The 25,039-nt window shown below is 39.8% G+C and overlaps 2 protein-coding genes across 6 annotated transcripts in view; one reads left to right on the forward strand and one right to left on the reverse strand.

Moving 5' to 3' along the window:
* Positions 1-220: 220 nt before the first annotated feature.
* On the forward strand, positions 221-25,013 carry LOC113545020 (protein FAM13A). 5 transcript variants are annotated; one of them, XM_053237688.1, is made up of 19 exons: positions 221-589; positions 3,105-3,288; positions 3,477-3,683; positions 4,079-4,259; positions 7,836-8,058; positions 8,159-8,265; positions 8,442-8,564; positions 10,340-10,388; positions 10,813-11,191; positions 11,748-11,853; positions 11,976-12,099; positions 14,185-14,266; positions 14,357-14,514; positions 14,754-14,837; positions 15,242-15,340; positions 16,056-16,180; positions 16,554-16,655; positions 17,107-17,277; positions 23,179-25,013. In XM_053237688.1, the coding sequence occupies exons 1-18, from the start codon at positions 560-562 to the stop codon at positions 17,246-17,248; spliced, it is 2,505 nt and encodes an 834-aa protein (XP_053093663.1). In that variant the 5' UTR covers positions 221-559; the 3' UTR covers positions 17,249-17,277; positions 23,179-25,013. The 5 variants fall into 5 exon arrangements, with proteins under 5 accessions (XP_053093663.1, XP_053093665.1, XP_034164060.2 ...); XM_053237690.1 differs by lacking the exon at positions 23,179-25,013 and having other exon boundaries at positions 8,448-8,564; positions 17,107-17,938; XM_034308169.2 differs by lacking the exon at positions 23,179-25,013 and having other exon boundaries at positions 223-589; positions 17,107-17,938.
* The window catches only part of phyhipla (phytanoyl-CoA 2-hydroxylase interacting protein-like a), a 35,105-nt gene continuing 29,464 nt past the window's right edge, over positions 19,399-25,039 (reverse strand). Inside the window, 3 exon segments of the mRNA XM_026944307.3 lie at positions 19,399-21,856; positions 21,858-22,011; positions 23,292-23,409. Of these exon segments, the coding sequence (XP_026800108.3) occupies positions 21,473-21,856; positions 21,858-22,011; positions 23,292-23,409 (656 nt within the window). The 3' untranslated portion in view covers positions 19,399-21,472.

Genomic DNA, 25,039 nt, shown 5'->3' on the forward strand with positions numbered 1-25,039 from the left:
AAACCAAAGGGGGGGGGGGGGGGGGGGGTAAACTTTTGCACCACATCAGCACGAAGCGTTTATAGAAATACTATAATATGAGAGTGAATGGATGAATAAAACATTTCTTTTTTATTTTTATTTTATTATTCGTGTTCCAGATGACAAATTAAATTCATTTGGATTTTAAACTATTTTAATTTTAAGCCCCTCCCCGCATCCCCTCCGGAAGTGAGGCAGCTGGCGTATCCAAGCGGCGCACCTGTAACCATGACAACCGCGGTCCTCGCGATCCTCATGGCAACATAGTTTGAGTCACGTGAGCAGCGGATTGTAAACAGCAGCGGTGCGGGGACGAGTTTAGCTGTAGCTAAGATGCTAACCGCGGATATACAGACGTGTATGACGGTTGTTTTTAAAAAATATACGACGTGTGATGTATTTCCTGTGAATTAAGAGCGGATTAGTGGAAAGTGTTAAAGGTTATGGAACCAAGAAGACAGTGTTGGCGTTGCTAGCTAGCTGACTAGCCAAGAGGCTTGATGGGAAAGTGGCGTGCTGGAATGTAGCTGGGATTAAAATGGGAACAAGCGCCTCCATATCACTGTGTGTGAGTAACTAATTAAAACTAGCACCTCTTCATTTAACTCTACTAATATAATATCATTGCATTTCATACTATGCGTTGTCACAAAGCAGCTTAACGTGATGTAAAAGGAGAGGAGGAGGAGACAGTGGCAAGGAAAAACTCCCTGAGAGGACATGAGGAAGAAACCCTGAGACACTCTGGCATCCTCTCCTGAGTGACACCAGCTAGTGTAATTATAAACCATTACAATATACAGGTGTAGAAGAGTGAAGACAAACAGCACTGAGTGTGTTCACGATGTTCAGGATGAGGAGATTGTGAGTCCTGAGATGTTGTTATGACTACAGCAGCAGCGCTTAGGAACAAATCTACAGCATTCTGGTGATTATCCACTGAAGCAAGCGTGACTTTTCGAGAAACGCAAATCTTTAAGGCAGGGGTCGTCATCCGGCGGATGTGAACCCAGCGAAGTACCAGACCGAGTCCTCGAAAACATACTGTACGGATGAAAGAACCAGCCGTAGTTCAGCGACTCCAGTTTTCTCCACATGAACCATTTATTCACAGTTTATCCAATCATATGCGTTTATGTAAACTGTTTAGCTGAAGGCAGCTCATCGGATCAGAGACTAGATACAGGGCTGGAGACATTATATCAGAAAGGCGAGACTTGTCTCAGATTTTTAAAAAATATTTATTTACCCTCTCAGGTCTGATTAGCAAACAGACAGAGAAGTTCATTCTTCCTGCAACAAAATAACAATAGATGTGTCTCATCTGTTCAGAGTCAGTAACTTTAGGGAAAAGTGGTACCATAAAGCACCACTACAAAACAAAGCATAACTAATAATTGATGGTTAATTAATTAAAGGTATCCGTTGTTGTCATTCGGTCATGTTAGTTGTTTATCAGTACCTTTGTGTGTCACACTGTCTAAACGTTTTCTGACTGTAAACCGTTTCTTGTTACGCAGCTCATACGCCTCCTGGAAAGGGACCATCACTGACCAGATAGGATTTGTGTTGTGTAGCGGATCATCTTCGGCACAGCCGTGGCACCGATATGGTAGTACGTGTGGTGCTGATATGAGTCTATCAGGAGAAATGCTTAACAAAATCTCCAGCCAACAGCGGCGCTTCAGTCATAACCTGACACTGATAAAGGTTAGAGGACGATTCACACACACTGTTCGTGGTCAAAATGAACGTGAGAAGAGAGGTGTGTGTAATGAAGTGTCCAGTAAGTACATACTGTTTCAGTGAGCTGAGAATGATCCATCGAACCAAACCAAAAAAAGCTGCTCAGCTGTGTTCCTGTGGTGGTTCCTCGGTCCCTTCCTGTTGACAGTTAGCTGACCGTAGAGCCCCGGTGTGTGAGGGTGTGGAGGAAGACTCGAGCGACAGGCAGAATCTTAACTGAGCTCCGAGCTAACGTTTATTCAGACCGAGCTTTTCAGCACACTTTCAAAACTCTACAGAAAACACTCGCGGCTTTCGCTCTGTTAGGTTCAAGTTCGCGCTTCTTGGCGTGTGTGTGTTTGTGTGTGTGTGTGTGTCTTGCAAGCTCTGCCAAGCAGTCTTGCAATCTGTCTCTCTCTTGGTCACGGGTTACGGGTGTCACTCAAAACACAAACAGACACAAATAAACTGACTGCCAGAAATCAGACACAGGTGACAATCATCACGCGTTACCTGCCGGTTTGCCCCGCCTCCTCTCCGTCCACAGCTAACGCTAGGCCACGCCCCCGCCGCCACGCTGACTTACTGTGTATAGCAACAGATGAGCTGCAAAGTGCAGGTAGAATGTAGGGTTCTCTCATTGTTTTTTCTTGTTTTGTTTTGGTTTGTAGGACCCCTGTAACTGCAGAAGAAATAAAAATCCATGGCCCCTTCATTACATAATCCAACTGTTTTAATGTTTATTACTGAAATGTGTGCAGTAATAGTTTTCCTATTTGTTGGAACCATAAAGCTTAGCTTTTATTTCATGATTTTTTCCTCTCACAGAACAAAATTTTATTAAAACTGCCATTAGATTAGTTTTGAGTGATTTGGATGAAACCTGTTTCAATTCAAGTGACCAGTCAAACAGGCTAATAATTATAAAAACTCAACACTTGACATCAGCGCCTGATCTCACTAATGCTCTTGTAGCTGAATGAACACAAATCCCCACAGCCACGCTCCAAAATCTAGTGGAAAGCTTCCCAGAAGAGTGGAGCTTATTATAACAGCAAAGGGGGAATAAATCTGGAATGGGATCTTTAGTCGGGGCATATGGGAGTGATGGCGAGGTGTCCACATACTTTTGGCCGTATAGTGTTTTTTTACTCTGCAGACCTTCATGGAAATAAACCTGAAAGCGAGTGTGTATCAGACGTGTTTTACAAACAGCAGCACACTCTGAATTGTGACTTACTTCCTTTCATTCTAATTAAACCACAGATTATATTATATGAGATATGGCTGTACTAAATAAGAGTCAATCGATTGCTATCTTTGTGTGTTTCATTCTTGCATGTTTTGCTGAACCCTAGCGAGGTGCGGCGTCGGTGAAGGTGCTGAAACGGCGCATTCGTGTGGAACCCGAGCAGCCGACTCAGGACCCGGACACCCGGGCTGTATTCGGAGTGTCTCTGCAGCGTCTGAGAGACGCTGGGCGGCTACAGCATGGAGTCCCTCTGGTGCTCAAGAACATGGTGGAGTTTTTGGAGAAATATGGTGAGGTGTTCTTTCCTCAGTACAGAGTAATGAGTTGAAGTTAGTCGAGTTCTAACGTATGATAATTGTGCATACATTACCAGTCTAGCCTATAGAGATGAGGTTGAAAAATTCCCAAACGCATGCCATTAAGCTGCCTTGATGTACTCCCTCAGTGTTTTTGCGCGTGTGTGTGTGTATGTGTCTAGGTCTGCAGCAGAGTGGAGTGTTCAGGGTGTGTGGCTCTGCACCACGCTGCAGGACATTGCGTGTGTGTCTGGACCGCGATGAGTGTGTGGATCTGGAGAGGGTGGACGTGCCAACGGTTGCCGCTCTGCTCAAGCTGTATCTCCGAGAACTGCCCAGTGGACTCATACCACACACACACAGCACACGCATGCAGCAGGCACTCATGGGTACGCACACACATGTAGCAAACACAGAGCAAGTGCATGCGCACACACACACACACACACACACACACTAAGTGCATGCAGGAGGCACTCATGGGTACACACACACATGTAGCAAACACAGAGCAAGTGCATGCGCACACACACACACACACACACACTAAGTGCATGCAGGAGGCACTCATGGGTACACACACACATGTAGCGAACACAGAGCAAGTGCCTGCAGGAAATACACACCCACACACACACACACACACACAGCATTCTCATGCAGCAAACACACACACACACACACACACACACTAAGTGCATGCAGGAGGCGCTCATGGGTACTTATTACACTTATTAGGGTTTATAATTAATAAGAATCGGTGTGTGTGTGTGTGTACGCGCAGACTCTAAAGATGGAACAGAGCTGGTTGAGGCGCTGAAGGAAACCCTGCATCATCTCCCTGATGACAATTACAACATCCTGTCTTACCTTCTTCACTTCCTGTCTCGAGTCGCTGCCCACAGTCAGTGGAATCACATGACCTCCGAGAACTTGGCCACAGTGTTCGGACCGTGCATTTTCCGGTGAGTTTAAAACAAGGGGTGTTTGTGTCTGTTTGGGGACTTAGACATTTCTCGGCACCGGCGAGATACAGTCAGTGACCCTCAATAGACTGCCAGTGAATAAACGCGCAGGAATTGTGTCAGTTCCTAAGAAATATGTGCTTGATTACCTGCTGTACAAAAACACCAATCCTAAAACTGCCCAAAAAATAATGTGTGAACCTGTGATCTCAGTTAACGTTTGAGAAGTATGTGTGTGTGTTTCAAAGACAAATCCTGCCAGGGTCATTTTTCATTTATAGTCATTAAATTTCTAGTAGTAGGGCTTATAATAATCTTGAGTCGGTTTCTTTACTCATCTGCAGACATGCCAGCTGTCACACATGTTGTGTAGGAGTTCTGTAGGTTAAGAGTCAGAGCACACTGGTATGAGTTAGACCTCAAAAATATGCCAAAGGAGCTGGGTTTTTTTCCACCAAGTAAAAATGGCAGATAATCCAATCAACATATAAATCAGGAATGATTGAGAGTGGGTCAAATAACATTGAAGCCCCAACCTTCCCCTCATCTCATATTAGTAATCTTTTCCCTGTGCTCTGATGCTGAGTGAGGACAGCTGAGAAGATCATCGGGGTCTCTCTTCCCTCCATCACCGACATTTACACCTCACGCTGCATCAAAGCCACCAGCATTGTGGATGATCCCACACACCCTAACACACACTCTTTACCCTCCTGCCGTCTGGTAAACGGTACCGTAGCATTCGGGCCCTCACAACCAGACTGTGCAATAGTTTCTCCCCACATGCCATCAGACTCCTCAATACTCAGAAACTGAACTGAAGAAACACACACACACACACACATATACCTCCAATACTCAGAAACTGAACTGAAGAAACACACACACACACACACACACACACACATATACCTCCAATACTCAGAAACTGAACTGAAGAAACACACACGCGCACACACACACATACCTCCAATACTCAGAAACTGGACTGAAGGAACACACACACACACACACACACACACACACACCTCCAATACTCAGAAACTGGACTGAAGGAACACACACACACACACACATAACTACACACACAACTGAACATCCTCCATTCTCTCTGCAATTTTTTTGCAAGTTTTTGCACATGTTTATGCTCCTATAAATACTCATTATATTATACTGTTCATAGGCTGCTACTCTTATGTTTACACTTATGTTTACACTATTTCAATAAGTAATGTTTACACTATTACTTATATTGTACTCTTGTACTCTTTGTCACTAGGTTCACTTTTAAACAGAACTGTGTACTGGTCAGCGCTGTAGTCATTGTACTGTCTTGTACTGTCTTGTACTGTCTTGTGCTGTCTGCACTTGTTTGCACTTGTGCACTTTATTGTATAATTTATGTAGTCCCTTGTAGTTCTGTGTTGTTCTGTGTCGTCTTGTGTAGCACCTTGGTCCTGAAGAAACGTTGTTTCGTTTCACTATGTACTTGTATATGGCTGAAATGACAATAAACTCCACTTGAACACTTGAACTCTTGATGCTGCGGTCTCGCTTTCCGTCAAGGAAAATGGAGCCTAGTGTGGAAAAGGTGTTAGATACAGCCATCTGCCGAAGAGCTTAAACGCTGCTACTACACTTTCTTTCTAGTGCTTTCTCTAAGGAGCTAACCAGTGAACTTTATAAAGATCTGATGTAATTATTGCACTCAAGACAGGCCTCAAATGGCAGGTTTAAATAGGGCAAAGCATTGGGAACATACTGTATTTTACAAGCACACCCCTTAGAGGGAAGTGAACGGGGCTAAGTGACCCACTCAGGGCCAGAGAGGTTGTGCTGAGAGCTGTGGGAGCTCAGAAGCTCAAGCTCTTTATTACCCACAATGCTAGTCTGTCTGTTTAACCCTGGTTTTAATAGGGTGAAGACTAGTTATTTTCTGAATACAGCACGACTTGCTCCCACCTTTGTTGCTCAACAGTATGACGTGTGTGATGAAACACACACCTCTTTACAAAACCCGTAAGTAAACAAGTGTGTGTGTGTGTGTGTGTGTGTGTCTATGTGTTTTGACTCAATGTAGCTGACAAAACCATAAGTGAGAGTGAAAACTGCGAGGGAGAGAAATGATCCACACTGAAAGCTCATTTTCATTACATAACAGAGAGACAGACAGATACGGTGTTGCTAATAAAACAAACATATATATATATATACACACACACACACACAGTACTGTGCAAAAAGGCACCCTATTTTTTTTAGTACAAACTTTGTTATAGATTTTTATTTTATGACTTCTACGTTATTGATTCAGTACAAAAACATTTTAGATTCCAAACATTAGTTTTCCAGCAAAAAATTAAATGTTACAAAAAAATGTTTGTATGTCAGTAAAGAAAGCAGCAGATTCCATAAGAGACACTTTTCAGATAAAAAAACATAATGAAGGCTGCTGGGTTTCGCTGCAGAAATAAGAAGCGAGTCGACAGTCAAAGTCTCCAGAAGAACTGTGGCTGCTTCTGCAAGATGCTCAGTAACACTTACAGCTCATTTCCTTATAAAACTGCACACACTGAGACTACTATGTTTTTTAAAAGCGAAGGATCGACTTATATTGACTTTGTTTCATTTATTACTGTTTACTGCTCTTTATAGTATTTTTTTTAATGTAGAAACATTTAATTTCATTATTTTTGAAGGCATCTTTGCTCTACAGCATTTCTTTGCATGTGCTTAAGACTTTTGCACAGTACTGTATATATACATACACACACACACACACACACACATATATATATATATATATATATATATATATATATATATATATATATATATATATATATATATATTATAATGACATACATAAAGGAAATCTTTAATTATGTTTACTGGCTGTATGGCGATTGTACATTCTGATTGGCTAGAAGGTGTTGGTTAATTTAATCATTTATATAGTACCAGCTTAGACAGTGAGTATGGTGGACGCTTCACATAAACTGATTTTTAAAAACGTGTACAATTGTTAATATGGCGACGTTTTCTGTGAGGAGATGTTTATTCAGCATTCATGGAAGGAGTCTCCAGTGTCAGAGCTTTGTAATGGTCAGAGGTAAAGCTGTAACTTATTGTTTTCCGAACAATAATGTCTTCAGGGCAGAAGAGAATGCAGTTTCTTTTTAAGAGAGCAAAGAAACAGACGCTGTTTATAATAACGGTTTCTGTTTATAACAAATGACGCGAACTAATCTGTGGACGTTCCACAACATTAAATGTAACTAAAAATGGATAAAAAGTATGACATGCTGATGTTCTTTAATAAGTTACTGAGGTGTAAAAAGGGATCTTATAGTTTATATAAGGAATAAAACACTTGGGTTCATGTTGGTATAGGAAAATAATTAACAACAGGGTGGTGTGATGAAGCAGAGTTTTTGTTCCCACCCCAGAGTTGATTGTTTTCCTATAATAGCATGTCCCCTAGCGTTTTATTCCTTACATATCTTATTAAGAAGCTTTATTATTAAGTGCTCTAGTGTGTTTAATATAAAAACTTGTTATAATCTGTGTGTGCAGCGTCCCTGAGGGCCCGAGGATGCTGGAGGAGCAGGCCATGTGCAACACCCTTACGCTGCATCTGCTGGAGAAACACACACATCTGATCCCAAACACACACACCAGCTACACAGCTCACACACATTCATGCAACAGCAGCCATACACACACCACACACACCACACACAGCAGGAAATCCATGTTGTCTCCCCCTCATCTTACTGACATATCACGACTACGGCAGGTGAGAATGAACTCAAGGTGTGTGTATGTCTGTGTGTGGTTTTTTTTGTTTTGTTTTGTTTTTTTTTTAAATTATATACCACTATTTGCTTAATTCCCAGGAGCAGTCTTATACCTCTGAGAGGGTGTGTGATGTCAAGATGGGTGTGGCTAAAGAAATTAGTGCCCTCCCACCAACTGCAGCTGATACACACCCACTCTCCAAAAGGTCAGATTTGTGTTGAAGTTTAGTACAATATTACCGTGTTTTTTCTATTTGCCTACAGTCTTTTTTTTTTTCCCCAAATTATCGACATCTCTTTTCAAAACCTCTTACCTCATTTCTCACTCAACCCCAGCCAACAGCAAAACTACCACTCAGTGTGTTAATCATCTCTGTCTCAGTGACAGGTTCATCTCAAAACTCGACACAGTGGACATAGATGAGAGGAGAGGAAGCGAGGAGAGAGGGACTGAGGCAGAGAAAAAGGAGAAAGCAGGACATACAGAGAGTCGTCCTGAACAGGAGTGAGTGTTACAACCGTTCCTGTTCTTCTTGGTTCCCAAACACAATAATTACCTTTTATCTGAACTTGTCTCAGGTCTCTGTACTTAAAAACACACTCACTTATTAATTTCACAAAAACTCCAACAGGACTGCAGAAACATTTCTGTCTTATGGACATTTAAACAGGAAATGAAAGAGTCTTTGGTGTAAATATCTGTAAGTGGTAGTTGTAGTTATCCATACTGTAAGATCATTAAGATACTCAGCAGAAGGAAGTGCACACAAACAGCATCTCAAATGATCCACTTCATGTGCAAGTATTGAATTCACACTGAGGAGCTTAGTAAGACTGACACATTAAAACATCCAAAAAAATGCAGCGTGGAACGCTGGATGCTTTTTGCACTGTTTTACATAGCAGAAGGGGCGGAGCCACCAGATGGCACACTCTACGAAAGCACAGCTATGATGTGGATGCAAAGTAAAAGCAAAAAGTTTAAAATGAACATTTTTTTTTTAAATTAAAACCTGCTTTTCTCTCATGTATCCCACAGTAATTCACCAATTCGATTTCTGCGCACATCGTTGTTTGTTATGTAAGGAATAACACATTGAGCCTGAGGTTATAGGAAAATAATCCAGTGTGTTATTCCTTTTATACCACGGTGATGTGCCAATGATTACAATTTTAATTTATTAATGAACAACACCATTTATAGTGACAATTAATGTTGTGGAACATCCGCAAGACAAGCTAGTTCCTGTTATTATGTACGCTATAGCAGCTATAAACAGTCGTTCCCACACCAGCCTCTCTTTATCACTTTCTTGAAATTACCAAGGCAAAAAAATGCAGCTGAGAAACCAGAAAGCATAAGTTCCTCTGAAGTTTCCCCTTTCCTGTGGTGGAAAACTTACTTAGCATTACAAAGCGCTGACACTGAAGACTCCTTCCAAAAATGTTACATGAACGTCTCCTAACAGAAAGCTTCACCATATCAACAGTTATACATTATTCTTTGTTAAATAACAACATGTTTTTCATCCATTTTTACTTGCCTTGGATTGTGTAGAGCATCCTCCATACAAGTCCCTGTGAATGAGCTCTTACTATAGAAATGATAATATATTAGAATGAGTGCATTAATATAAACCTACCGTTTATGTTACAGCTAGAACTACTGTCCGAGCTGCTGTTATAGAAAAGTAATCCTTCAGATTCGAGAATTCAGCAGCTCTGTGGTGTAAAAGATATTACCACTCTATAACAATGAGTTACTACATACTCTAGCACATATGTATTGTATATAGCGCACAGACACACAACATTTTTTCATGGTTTACAGTCTGTTTTTTAATCCTGTTTGTGTACGTGTACCTGTTCAACTGTGCAGCATTTTAACCAAACGTTAACATTTAAACATTGCCATCACATTCACTGTCCTAAATTTAAGGAGACTCCTCCCATAAATGTTAAATAAATATCTCTTTATAGAAAACTCCACCACACCAAAGATTACACACATTTTTAACTTCGTTTCATGTGGAGCGGCCACAGTATACGTCTCTATGTATGAATGAGCTGTTAGTACAAAATCAATAACGTATTAGAATGAGCGCATTACAGCCTGCACTAATGTCCGAGCTGCTGGTAAAGTAGAATTGAGACTTCAACAAGAAGTCAGTAATAAGTATATAATGTAATTGTTCTAATTTTGTTTATTAGTAGAAGCATTTATAACCAGCTAGCGATGATGACCTCTCTCTCTCTCTCTCTCTCTCTCTCTCTCTTTAGACCATGCCTAATGAAGAAGGATCAGTCCTGCCTCACACGCTCACACATGGTATTTCTGTTAAATGTGTAGTTTGTAATGTTTCAAAGTATTTCTAGAGATGTAATATTCATATAAATGTACTATTAAATATAATTAATAGTGTAAAAATGTATTAAATTATACAGCAGAAACCTGCAGGCTACACACACACACACTCATAGAGGTTATGTTTAAACAGGTTGCAGTGCCTGCCCCCTTTCATTAAAAGGCAATTTTGTGAGCAGAGGGAGTCGGATATGTTGGATGAAGGTGTTTTTATTGCAGTTGTAATTCGCCAGACAGTCAGCAGAGGGTGCAGGCATTGCAACCTGTTTAAACAGAACCTCTGTGAGTGTGTGTGTGTGTGCATGTGTGCATGTTGACCTTGTAACCATGTTTTAAAAAAACTGCATCCCTCCAATATTGTATTGTATTTATTTATTTATTTATACAGAGCCTTGCTCCGGAGCGCCGCACGCCAGACAGCAGCCACACAGACGGCGAGACACACTCCGATACCAGTGACGAGACGCATCGCAAAACCAGACACCAGAGACTCGAGAACAGAGACACACACAGCCAGAAGGACATGCAGTCTAACACGAGCTGCACACACTCTCTGAGTGGTGATACACAAACTGAGAGCCAAAGCTCATACTCTGAGCCTGGGAGCACACACACACACAGCAACAACACACACACTGAGGCCAGGATGTCACAGAGCAAGCATGTAGCCTCAGATTATAGCTGCACACACACTCAGAGTCCTGACACACACACTACCAGGCTGATGGAGGAGGACATCAACTCAGCATCTAGCCACTGCATCAGGGGTAATACCTCTTCATCATCCTATTTCTCCTGCTTTCTCTGATTCTGTGTTTAGATACGTTTTCTATCTATTCTATTGCTCATTACTCTATATACAGTAAGAGTATATATATATATATATATATATATAGTTATATTTCCTCTGTTATCAAAAAACTAATATAAGAGTACTCCATTCTTCACTAAATGTTAGAATGAAAATAACGCATAACCACTCCAGTCACATGTTTTGCATTAAGAGACAGCTAGTTCATGCTGTATGTTCTGAGTGTGTGTGTGTGTGTGTGTGTTACTGCTGGATCAAATACACTGAGCTGGCAGATTATTAGGTACACATCTATAGTCACCTTTTTTATTACGCACATGTAAAGGTGACGTGTTGGCGTGTTATTTGATGAACCGTCAAATTTTAAAAAATCAAACAAAATTAAATTCAGATGGGAATAAGTACTCATTTAATCCTTTTAATTACTCCAGGAATGTTATGAATTTATAGTGAAAATACCTTGTCACGTTTCATAGTAGTGAATGACTTTTCTTTCCTGTTTCTTCCCTCAGCCCCTCCCAGTCCCTCTGTTCACTGTCCAATCTCAAACCAGGCTCAGACTCTAAGCACTGGACAAGACTCCGCCTCCTGTGCACCCTCCAGCCAATCACGTGTCGTGTAGGAACATCTCTTTTTGTATGTTTAATTCATGTGTTGTTGTTGAGATACTGGGCTATAGGTTACCAGGATCTTAGTTTTGTTTGGATCTGTGTGTGTGTGTGTGTGTGTGTGCGCGTTAGCAGGAAGGATGATGCAAACTGTTCCCATGAGATGTCGATCTCTCAGTTGCGTCAGCGTGTTCAGAAGCTCAAGCGAGCAATCGGGAGCCTTGAGGAATCCTTCCAGAATATCCACAACTACAAGGTGTGTGTGTGTGTGTGTGTGTGTGTGAGTGTCAGGAGTGTTTGTTAATGTAAAGAAGGAATAAAACCTTTGGTGGTGTGCTGTTACAGTAAACTCATCAAGGACAGGATGGTGTGATGAAGTGAAATTAGTGTTAACACCTCAAAATTTAGATTTTCCTATAACATTACTTCCTGAACTGTTTCCTATCTATTATAATCAAGCAGTTTGAAGATATTTAAATTTAAATTTTCTTTATTAAAGAAGAACACTTCATACTTTTTTATCCTTTTGTAGTTACATTTAATGTTGTGGAACGTCATTATATGTTATAGAAGTCGTTCCCTCACTAGCCTTTCTTTTTTCTCTCTCTTGAAGCTAATTAAGAAAAAAAAAAAAAACGCAGCTTGTCATGTTACCAAGCACAAACTCCTCTGTCTTGACTTTCCCGTGACGGAAAACTTACTGATTCTGACACTGGAGACTCCTTCCATAAAATAAACTCCTTCCGTTAAATAAACATCTCCACACAGAAAACTTCCATCATATCAACAATGTCTTTCTTCGTTAAATAACAACACAACAGTCTTAGATTATGACTCGTCCTCCAGACTAGTCCCTGTAAATTGTTACTATAGCAACAATAACATAATCGAACAAACGTGTGATTTGCCTTGCAGCTGGTACTACTGTCAGAGCTGCTATTACAGAAAATTAATCAACACCTTCTGACCAATCAGAACTGAGAATACAACAGTGCTGAGGTATAAATATGTTTCATTTACATAAAGCAACCGTTATGGACCAAATGTACAGTAATAAAACGAAAAGTACATGGAGTTGGAATAAACACTTTACCGTCTGATTCAGAGCAAGTCTGACTACAGTAATACTGCAGGTCATGTGTGGATAAAGGTGAGATTTTCCAAAATACACACTTTGAATAATAATAGAGGTATAAAACATGAGGGTTAATTAAAATATATAAACTGATGGATGGACATGCAATAAACAAACTATACTGTTTCTTTACTGTGTTGTTTAAATATGTATTTCAAGAATACAGCCATAATATTTTGAGAATAAAGTCGTAATATTTCGAGAATAAAGTCAGAATATTTCGAGAATGAAGTCGTAATATTTCGACAATAAAGTCAGAATATTTCGAGAATAAAGTCGTAATATTTCAAGAATAAAGTCGTAATATTTCAAGAATACAGCCATAATATTTTGAGAATAAAGTCGTAATATTTCGAGAATAAAGTCGTAATATTTCGAGAATAAAGTCGTAATATTTCGAGAATAAAGTCAGAATATTTCGAGAATGAAGTCGTAATATTTCGAGAATAAAGTCGTAATATTTCGAGAATAAAGTCGTAATATTTCGAGAATAAAGTTGTAATATTTCGAGAATAAAGTCGTAATATTTCGAGAATGAAGTCGTAATATTTCGAGAATAAAGTCGTAATATTTCGAGAATAAAGTCGTAATATTTCGAGAATAAAGTCGTAATATTTCGAGAATAAAGTCGTAATATTTCGAGAATAAAGTCAGAATATTTCGAGAATAAAGTCGTAATATTTCGAGAATAAAGTCGTAATATTTCGAGAATAAAGTCGTAATATTTCGAGAATAAAGTCGTAATATTTCGAGAATAAAGTCAGAATATTTCGAGAATAAAGTCAGAATATTTCGAGAATAAAGTCAGAATATTTCGAGTATGTCATAATACTGTGATAAAATGGTATCTTTTGTTGAAGGAGGATGTTCTTATACTAATAATAATCTGGTGCTGATGCACCAGGCGATTAAGTATTTCTTTATTTGTAAAGTATTTATTTCTTTATTTTTGTTGCTCTGATGTGCACCATTCTGTCATGACTTTATTTTTGAAATATTGGGACTTTTGTTCCCCATAACATCATATATTATGAATTTTTCTCAAAATATAATGACTTTATTCTTGAAATCCTGTATTTTTGTTTTTAAACAGTAGGCCCTAAAACACTGTTGTAGTGTATGTATGTTGAAGGTTGGGTTGTGGAGGTTTTTTGGAGCCAGATTGAAATTTCAGATCCTTTTTTTTTTTTTTTTAAATAAATGCAGGCTGCTCTCAATGATAAAATGGCTCATCGTGAAGGGGTGAAGTTAATGACGGACCTCAGCAAAGCACGCAAGCAGCTGAAAGGTACGAGTAAACCACACCTTGCTTTAGCCTCGTTTTCATCATCGCCTTCAACACACAAACACTTTTCCCTTCTTTACCTTCTCTCCATAGAGTTGAGATCAAGACAGTGTGTGCACACTTCAGAAAAGTCTAAAGCCCAGAAGCTCAGTGTGTGTCCACACAAACCCGCGGTGGAGGAGACGGTGAACACGTTAACTCAGCGGCTTAAAGAGAAACGACTGGAACTGAACCTGCCACAGCGCATTCAGGTTTCTCACACACACACACACACACACACACACACACACACACACACTCTCTCTCTCTCCTATCTTTTGTAATCTTTTGGATCTTTTCATTTTTTAAATAAAAAACTATAAAAGCACTATGTTTGGTGAGAGCCTGGTGATTGTGTGGGATTGATTTTTTTTTCCACACTATCCCATCATTGTAACGACATTTGTTCCTTTAATTTTTATTCATTTACGTATTTTTTGCATGTGTGTAGGATATGTCTCACGCTCAGTTAGCTCTGGAGAAGATAACGCTGCAGAAGTGTCTTCTTTACTACGAGAGTCTTCACGGCAGGCCGGTGCGTTTTCTTATACAATCAACCAGCTGTCTTTATTTATATAATACAGTACATCAGCATTTCTAGGAAAAAAAATACTCTTTAAAAGGTCGGTTTAAAATCTTTTGGGCAAGAAAAAAAAAAAATCACAATTTTCTTGTATGTTTTTAAATCTCTAGACAAAAATAGGCTAAGGAACGATTATTCTTAGTAGCATTTCATTGATAAAGAATTGTTTCTCAGCTGTAATTCTGAAGTAAAGCTAAATAACCTTTTTAAAATACATATAACGAGTTATGCTGTAGCATACGAGAGCAGTTGGTTTGCTAAATTATATGTGCATTTAATCCATCTCGAGTATAAAACCATGTGATGCTACGTGATGTGTGTGTGTGTGTGTGTGTGTGTGCATTTTTTCTCTGCAGAGTTCTAAAGAAGAGAGGAGTGTGATGAAAGAGCTATATGACCGATACCATGTGGTGAAGCAGGCCTTCTACAGCTCAAACACACAGACCAGTACCACTGTATGGTTTTCACACACACACACACACACACACACTTACGTAATTTACTGACCCTTCTAGTTGTGTCTGATGTATGAATTGACCCGGGTTTAAACTCTAAGGCAAATTGTCGCAGACAAACATCACACATTGTAAAGAATTCTTTGCTCATGAATTGAAACCGTGGCCTCAAAATAACGTGACGTGGACAGTTTAGTGTCATTACGACCAAACAGAGCCAACAACGAAATTCTGGCAGTCAGGAATTTTATGTTATCAAAATCAGAGTGTGAGCGCTGCTACACCATGGACCTAAAAGCCACCAATAGGAGGACGGCACAAGATTACGCAAAAATCACAGGACAGCTGCAAAAACAGTAAAGGCACAAACTAAAGGAAACATGCGAATAGACAGAAAAATATCCTTAATACCTCGACCTTACTTCGACGAATGTTTCTGTCCATGAGCTCAGATCACACTGATTGATGACATAAACAGAACGGGGTAGTTTTCTTTAATCGCAGATCTTAGAGGATCATCATCGTATAATCCGACACGTTGTCGCACAGTATGTTATAGTATTTGGCCAAGATTTTATTGGGATCGTCTCGTACAGCGTGACGAGTAATAATCTTAAAAGACATTGCACAGTGTAATCCTGGCTACATTGTACTAAAACGAGCACACATCTAACACTCATCTATGCGCGTGTGTGTGTGTGTGTGTGTGATGCAGAGAGGCTCAGAAGAGTGTGTCCATGTGAATCTTGTGCCAGGAGAAGAGGACGCTAATCCTGTCTTCATCACCCAGATGGTCACGCAAGCAACAGATTCCACAAATGATACACACTTAGTTCACAGGTACACACACAAGCTTTAAAGCTGCAACAGTCGATTTTTTTGTTCCTTACTTGTTCAAATAACCTGGAAGATATGTAGCACAAAAAAAAAAACATGACAAAACAATGGATCAAGCCGTGGCCTTCGCACAAATGGATGTAGTCGGTGAGAAAACCTGTTTGGAAAACTGTTTTCCTGTCGGGAATGTGTTTGTGTTTCCTGTCGGGAATGTGTTTGTGTTTGGATGCAGCTCCTGTCAGTCATTATATAGACACTGGGTGGGAATCATTCCAATGTCAAACACACCTAACTCTTAGAGACCTAATCTTACCTAATGCACCTTTAAGTAATGCAGTACAATATTAAAGCTGTGTGTGTGTGTGTGTGTGTACAGGGTGGAGGTGTTGAGGCAGCTGAAACAGACAAGGATGGAGAAAAGGCAACTGAGAACACTTCTCAAAGAGTACGAGAAGAACTTTCTCATAAAGAATGGCAGGTACACGTACGCGCACGCACACACACACACACACACACACACTCACACACAAGGTAAGTGAGGCAGCTGTCATGAACACATAGCTTTATTGAACAGTCACAGTTGGTTCTCAGAAACACATCAAGAAACTCAGAACAGGGAAAAAAAAAATTTTTTTGACAGAAGCACCTGCCAAAAGGATACAGGTGTGTGTGTGTGTGTGTGTGTGTGTGTGTGTGTGTGTGTAGCCTCTCCACACAAACAGTGAGAGAGAAGCTTAGACAGATAAAGTTTGAGAGAGACAGAACTGCTTGTTTTCCCTGTACACATATGTACATTGTGTTTAAAGGTTCGGTCGGAGTCGTCACTGTACACAGCTATCGGAGTGTAAGGCAATAGCGGGGAGACGTCAGGTGCCGGTGATGAGTGCTGTTTCATATCTCTTCCTTGTTTTTTTTTTTTTTTTTTTAAGGAGTGCACAGAGAGAGGACCGTCTCGTAATGGCGGAGGAATACGACCGCTACAATGCTCTGAAGGACAGACTGAGGCTGCTGAAAGGGATGCTGGGAAAAAAACACAACCTCAAAGCAGCCAGAGACAGAATCGCCATCTGACACACACGTCGCATCTCGCATACTTCCTGGTGAGCCACGTGGGTGGAAAGTGTACACGTGTAGGGGCTGACTCACGTGCCGTGCGTATAATCACTGGTGCATTTATTTTTAGTTTTAGAAAATCAAACAGTTGACAGCAGCTGATTTTTTAAATATATGTAAAATGTTTAAAATTACTAAATAATTATGGCAAAATAAAAAAAAAATTGGCAAACTCGTGCACCTTCGTATCAAAATATAGCACTTTATATTCAGTTGCAGGTTTTTTTGTTTGTTTGTTTGTTTGTTTGTTTAAACCAAACGCTAGATGCACAAATCACGCATAGAAGCTCTAATTTCACAGTGAGAACAGGTAGAGAGAGGATTAAACGAGGATACGACGCTCTCCCTAAGCCAAAGTACGATAATGTGAATTTGATTAAAGGTGTGTTTGAGTTTATTTCTGTGAGCGTGCTACAGAATTCCAGCTTTTTATGTCTGTTTTAACGCAGCGTATCATTTTCTGCACTTTTTATGCTTTCTATGATGGAGGAATAAATAGATAAGAACAGGAGCTGTATAAAAATGTTTATTTTTATTTATCGAATGCTAATTTGTGGTGCAAGGAATAAAACACTTCCGCGTGTGGTTATAGGAAAGTAATCAGCGATTATGGTGGTGCTGTCCGAGGCGAAGCAGAGTTTCTGTAAACGCCCAGAAGCTGATTATTTTCATTATTATCATGAGATCTTGCCTGTTTCTCTTAGAGGATTATGGGTAATATTGTATGTACTGGCACTTCTAGTGAGCGCAGTGCCATTTTTCATCAAGCCGATTTTAAAATTACTGAGTCATTTAACAATAATTTACATCACATCTATAATAATAATAATAATAAGACTATACAGTTAAGGCTGGATACAACAGATTTCGTTAAATATTTGCAAGACGATGTTAAACTTTTTTTTGCTTCTTCAAACAAGTTTGTCCGTGAGAAGATCTGATAACATTTCGTCGATTTCTCACTTGCTTGCATCGATATTCACTTTCTTCAGCCCTCTCTAGAAACCTGACGGATTGAATTCGTCTATCAAGGAACGTTAAGCGTTTTTTTTTTTTCTCTCACCGTATGACCTTTGGCATACAAGAGCACAGTTTCGAGGGTGTGCAAACGTAAACATAAACACATTTCACCATGAACATGCGCAATAATCACGGCTGGCGAGCACATCATCTCTCTCACACACACACGCAGACGCTAATGCACAAATACACATGCTGCTCTTTCAGGAAAAAAAAAAAAAGAAACATAAACGGAATAAAAAGTGAGGACTGGTTAAAGGAGAACTGCGATGTGTAAAAAATAAACTAGTCTCTAAAAAGTCAGTAACTGAATTGATGCTTGAAATAAAGGATGCGTCTGTGGAAAGGAAAGGTGGATTCTTATGACATGTTTTCATTTCAGGAGAGTGAGATTCTCCTGCACGAGGGTTAATCCGTGTTTCAGATCCATCCAGTAGAAGTTTAGCCCTGGAGTAATAGTGACTGTCGACTGTTTTTCCATCGTCACTGAAATCCTCAGCAGTGTTGATGTGTAAATGGAAACTGAGACCTTTCTTTGTTTTTGTTTAAAGGAGTACTCCAGCGTTTTTAACCTGACCTAATCCACTGCATGTGGAGCGTATGTGGGATTACACAGGCAAGACGTTTGACGTGTTTCCCTGTACTGCCGAAAAACCCTGTTTACTCATTTCTGATAAAATCTAAGGGCAGTTTTTCGTTTCTCGTCAATAAATGTTAAAATATGTGACTGTATAATTCAGTGTAAAAGTTGTAGTTTTAAATTTTAAATGTTGTGATGAGACAGACATGAGAGAACGAGTTACGTTTTTTTTTGTTTTTTTTTTTGCAGCTTCTTTCCACCTCCACAGCGCTCCTGAATTCTTGAATCCGATTGGTCAGAAGGAGTTAATGAATGAATTCTGTGTAACAGCAGCTCTGACAGAATTATTGTTTCAGTAGTAACAACTTACACAGTGACTTGTACGGTGCACGCTCAACATACACAGATTAAATACGGTGAAGGTTTATTTAGCTATTTTGGAAGGAGTCTCCAGTGTCAGCGCTTTGTAACAGTCAGAGGTAAACCTGTAAAAACAGTTTCTCTGTGATATGACAAGCTGTGTGGGTTTTTTTTTTTTTTTTTTTTATCTTATTTTAACAGAGAGAAAGGGAAAAAAAGAGAGACTGCTGAGGGAACGACTGTTTATAGCTGCTGTAACGTAAGCGATAACTTGTTTCATGGACGTTCCACAACACTAACTGTAACTCTAAACAGATAAGTACGATGTGTTTTTCTTTAATTAATTAAAAAAGTAATCAGCGGCAAATTGCTGTGGTGTAAGGAATAGAGTAATAAAACACTTTGGGATGTGCTGTTATCTTATTCAGGGTGGTAACAGTAACTCCATTTTAGGTCGTTGAGTGTTTTCCTTTAACACCACGCTCCGAAGTGTTTAATTCCTTACGTTTTTCCAACGTTCCTCCAAATTCCCAACACTGGAGCAAGAGAGTAAAAAGGAATTTGGTTTACTTACGCTTTCCTGCTTTTGTGTGCATGTTAAGTAAGGACTAACACCACAGACCGTGCTGTTATACGAAAATAAAGCAGGCGAAGCAGACGGCTGTTACCACAACAAAAAGTGCGTTATTATCGTATAACAGCACGGCCTTTGTGTGTGTTTCCACTTATAGCACAGCGATTTGCTAACAATGGCACTGTTTAATTTATTAACGAACGACACGGCACACGTTTTAGCAGCTTAGAGTTAGATTTAACGCTGTGGAATGTCTGCGAGTCTCTCTCTCTCTCTCTCTCTCTCTCTCTCTCTCCCTCTCTCTCTCTCTCTCTCTCTCTCTCTCACACACACACACACACACACACACACACACACACACACACACACAAACTGTGCAGCCCGTCATTTTACTGAGAACACTAAGAAAACGGAAAGCACAAACGAGACTCAGTGCTGATAACCGTGACTCCTTCCATAAATGTTAAATAAACGTCTCCTAACCAAAAACTTCACCACATCAACGATTATAAGAATTACTTTGTTAAACAACAATCTGTTTTTAAATCTGTTTATTATTAGATTTAGATTATGTGGAGCGCTCGCCGTACAAGTCCCTGTGCATGAGCTGTTACTATAGAAACAATAACGTATTCGAATAAGTGCATTAAAATGAACTATCGCTCATGTTACAGTCAGAACTACCTGTGCTCTTCCACAGAAATACTGCGCACCTTCTGGCCAATCAGATTCGAGCATTCGGGCACGCTGTGGGAAAATAACCACAAATTCATCCATTTCAGAATGAACTTTCAGTTTTGAACCCTGGCAATAAACATTTATACGAAACACAGCAGCTGAACTGAGACTTCCATTATGAGTGAATTTTGAACGAAGAGTTTTTCCATTCTTTTTCCAGTAGAGGAAATCATGATGAAATTCCTTCCTGTGGTAATCTTACACACTACAGATGCAGTGGATTGAAGAAAAATGCAGGAACATTCCTTCGTTTCTAATGTCCGAAAGTTTACAGCAGTGAGGACAGGAGACGCCTCTTCAGTCGTGTAGAGAATAACGTACGCTGGTGTCACCACGGTGACGGAGACCAACAGCGCCGCGGACGCTCACAAGTGGTTTCGCAGTTTCAGAATTCTTTTGGAGCCACGATATTTTCTTCAGTTACTGGTGCAGGATCTAAAGGTTGGTTAATTGAGTTGATGTTTTGCGCATTAGCCGGCGTTAGCATCATATGCTGATGTTGCAGCTCCTGGAACGTGTGATGTAAGCGCTCACGCACACGCACACGGTTAGTAGTGAGTAGTGATGCTAACATTAGTGGTCTTCTTGAAGTGTTCTCATGTGTATCATCTACAAATCATTGGTTAGCAAGTCCAGACTGAGTTTGTGTGGAAGTGTTGGCACCCCACGCTAATATTTCGGTGTGATCCAAGGATTAGGCATGGTGTGTAGTAACGCATTGTGATATCGGAGTTCTTGACTTCTGGTGATTTGGAGACAGCTCAGTTTGTGAGAGTATCCCACGCTAATGTTTGCAGGGCTTGAGGTGTGATCAGAGGATTGGGTAGTTAGCATACATGCTAATATTGGAGTTCTTCAGTTGTGTGATATGTGGATTGGACACAGTTGGTCAGTAAGTCCCGGCTGAGCGTTAGCGTCCCACGCTAATGTTGCACGTCTTGCAGCTCGGGTCCTTCTTGGCGTTGACGGTGGACAGACTCATGAGCTGATGGCCGCTGATCTGGGCCACGGTGCCGCGGGTCAGCTCTACAGGCTCCGTGTAGATGATCTCCAGGATGACGTCCTGGGCGTGGCGGAACTCGACGCGCCCGTCTTCACCGCACACGCGGGTCAGGAAGCGGTTGTTGGTGGCGTCCAGCTCGGGCAGCCTCTCGCTGCAGTAGGTGTCTCCGGGCGAGCCGCGCGGCGCCAGAACCAGGATCACGTAGTGGTACGCCGTGTACATGCAGTAAAAGTCGCCGAAGTAGAGGCGCGTGTCGGGCCCAAACAGCTCCTCGGCGCTGATCCGGAAGCGGGTAGCGGCCGTACGGAGAGTCCTGCGGTGGCTCACCTGTGTTAAACTCCGTGTTGCAGCTGAAGAAGATGCCCTCCAGCTTGCCGCTAAGCGGAGAGCCGTGACTTCCGCTGTTGTCCTTCACCGAGGGGAGCATTCGGCCTCCTTGCACATTACTGAAACAGAAAGAGAGAAAGATATTTCTTTTTAAAAAAACAACCCATTTAGTAGATTTTTTTATTTTTATTTTAATTTTTTTCCAATATGAAACATAATGTACATAATATTAAATATTAGTGTCATTTTGACCTCGAAGTTTTTGCCATGAAAATATAAAAGTGTTTTAAATAGTTACCATTATCTCCATATCTTATGTTACCCTAACACACACACACACACACACACACACACGCCTTCAGGAGCATCCCCAAACATGGACAGGGCTTTTTAGCATCATATCTATCAATATTTATGGAAAAATATTACACTATGTACATATGTGTGAAAAATTAAAGTAAAAACCAACAGCCACCTGAAGAACAGCTGCTTTCTGTTTTTCCTTAAACATCGTAATCACGCACAAGCATCACGGTCATCAAGTGTGCGAATTCAACTACAATTTCCAACCTTATGGTCCGACTAAACACAAGCCAGTCGAGCGTCTTTGTGACTGAGGCTCCTGTCCATCCCAATAACGAACGCTTTTTCACACACACTTGGATCTTTTCCTTGCCATCCTGATCTAAAAACACAGGTCAGCCTGGCCTGCTTAGCATTTTGTCACATGCCACAGCTTGTGGTAGGAGGTTGATTAATTAATTGTATCATGCAGTACCAAGATTCTAGTAATAGTACAATTTGTGATTAAATTTATATTGCTTCATATTAAATGCACAAATAAAGGCATGTCTCTCACCCTTTTCATTTAGCAATTTAGAAGCAGTAAAAAGAAAACATTTTGTTTGTTACACAAACCTTAAAAGATGCTTTTAACTACCAGAATTTTAACTGATCATGTATTAGATTTTCCACAGAAAAAAACCCACTTCTAGTAATAGTAATAGAAGCTGTTTGACAACTGATTCTTATGAAAGTGAATAATATTCATATTATTATATACAGAAAATTCTCATTATGATGATAACCAATTTGCTGCCTTATATGGTCTGATTTAAACTACACCACTTTTTTTTCTTTTAATGAAGAAGTTACAGCCTTTCATTACTCAATATGCAGGTTCTTCCTCTTCCAGCATCCCTATTACTTTTGTCCTTTCTTTCAGTCTAAAACATATTATGAATTCTTCCTCTTTATGTCACGTTCTTTCTTCTTACCTGTCTTAGGGTATTACTAAGAGTACAGCATGGAGTTTTTAAAGCCTTCTGGTACACTACATGGCAGCTCCGCATCAGTGTATTGTGGTGCGAGTGTGTGATTTATGGTACCAGCCCCGCACCTGCAGTAGTCGAAGTACTCTTGGTTCTGATTGCGGTAGAAGACGGAGAAGGGGAGCATCCTGCCAGCGATGACCTCAGCCTTCTGGAGCAGCTGAGTCAGATGCACAGGGGAGTAATCTATAAAAAAAATAAATAAATAAATAAAAGACACAGTTTGATCAGTTATGTACTAAAATGGACAAAAAGCTAAAAAAATTTTTTTTTAATTAATTAATTAAAAGAAACAGTCATAGCTCCTTCTTGAAGCTGGAATCTTTTTCCTGGAAACTGGAGTTTTTCCTTGCCACCGTCACCTCTGGCTTGCTTATTAAGGATGAACTTATAAATTTAAAATGATATTTATTGAAAAGTTATATCTGGAATTTATATATAAATATTTGTAAAGCTGCTTTGTGATAATTTCCATTGTTAAAAGCGCTATACAAATAAACCCGAACTGAATCGAACTGAACTTAGTCCAGCATCACACACTGAGAAAAGCAAAGCAGTTGTATGTTAAAAGTCATTTGAATGATAATGTAGTTCTTATTTGATTTGTGCACTGAATTATTTTTAAGCCTTATTCTGCCTTACTTGTGCAATGCGTCAGTCTCGTAGAAAACTATGAACGAAATTCAGACACAGAGTGTCTGGGTTGATCGCATAAGTTTGATGCAGGTGGAGAAAAATGTTTGAAATATCATATTTGCTATAACTTTTTGTACAAATCGTTTTTGTATCTCATATTGTATGAAGAAAAATGTGAACTAAAATAACTTATACCCCAGCGCTGTGGAATTCTCAAATCTGGCTTTCTATAACAGCAGTTCTGACATATTAATGACATATTATTAATGCGCTCGGTCTAATGCGCTCAGTACTGTTTCTATAGTAACAGCTCATTCACAGGGACTTGCACGGTGGACGCGTCCCATAATCTAAGTCTAATAATAAACGCATTTTAAAAATGTGTTGTTTAACAAAGTAAAATGTAGAACCGTTGATGTGGTGAAGTTTTTTGTTAGGAGATGTTTATGTAATATTTATGGAAGGAGTCTCAGGTGTCAGGGCTTCGTAAGAGTCACGGTGCTTTTTAAAGTCTTCAGGAAAGAGGAGTTCACGCTTTCTGGTTTCTGAGTAATAGGACAAGCTGCATTTTTTTTTTTAGTAAGAGAGAGAGAGAAAGAGAGAGACTGGTGTAAACAGGAACTGACTTGTCTCTCAGATGTTCCACAACATTAAATCTACCTGTTAAAATTAATTTAAACTGTTAAAATGCACAACGTGTTGTTCATTAATAAATAAAACATTGTAATCTTTGGCAAATTGCTGTGGTATAAGTGGAAGAACACACACTTCAGACCGTGCTGTTAGATGAAAATAATGCACTGTTAGCCGTCCATGCTGTTATTGGAAAATAATCAACTTCCGGGTGGTAACAGTAACTTCGTATTGTTACTGTTAATGATTTTTCTATAACAGCATGCCCTCAAGTGTTTTATTCCTTACTTAATCAACAATGTGAAATTATAGCTTTCTAAAATTGTACACAAATAACTTGTACCAATAAATTTATTCACTAATGCAGTTTTTTAATTCTTTGTCATCTTTTAAGGATTTATGCGTTGCATTTTTTTAATTGTAAAAAAAACGGAATAATGGAAAAAAGGCTGTTTTTCTTGTGTGTGTGTTTTCTGCTGTTTCTCATTCAGATTAGGTTGTATAAGATTTTCAGTGAGGTGTTTTAGTCTTTTAAGTCTAACATGTT

The sequence above is a fragment of the Pangasianodon hypophthalmus genome, chromosome 10 (genome assembly GCF_027358585.1).
Source record: "Pangasianodon hypophthalmus isolate fPanHyp1 chromosome 10, fPanHyp1.pri, whole genome shotgun sequence".
Lineage (NCBI taxonomy): Eukaryota > Metazoa > Chordata > Actinopteri > Siluriformes > Pangasiidae > Pangasianodon > Pangasianodon hypophthalmus.

Coding starts and splice junctions, on each gene's coding strand:
- LOC113545020 (XM_053237688.1), top strand. CDS start 560: ATGGGAACAAGCGCCTCCATATCACTGTGT. Junction 4,260..7,835: donor TTCGGACCGTGCATTTTCCG/GTGAGTTTAAAA, acceptor CTGTGTGTGCAG/CGTCCCTGAGGGCCCGAGGA. Junction 11,854..11,975: donor TCCAGCCAATCACGTGTCGT/GTAGGAACATCT, acceptor TGTGCGCGTTAG/CAGGAAGGATGATGCAAACT.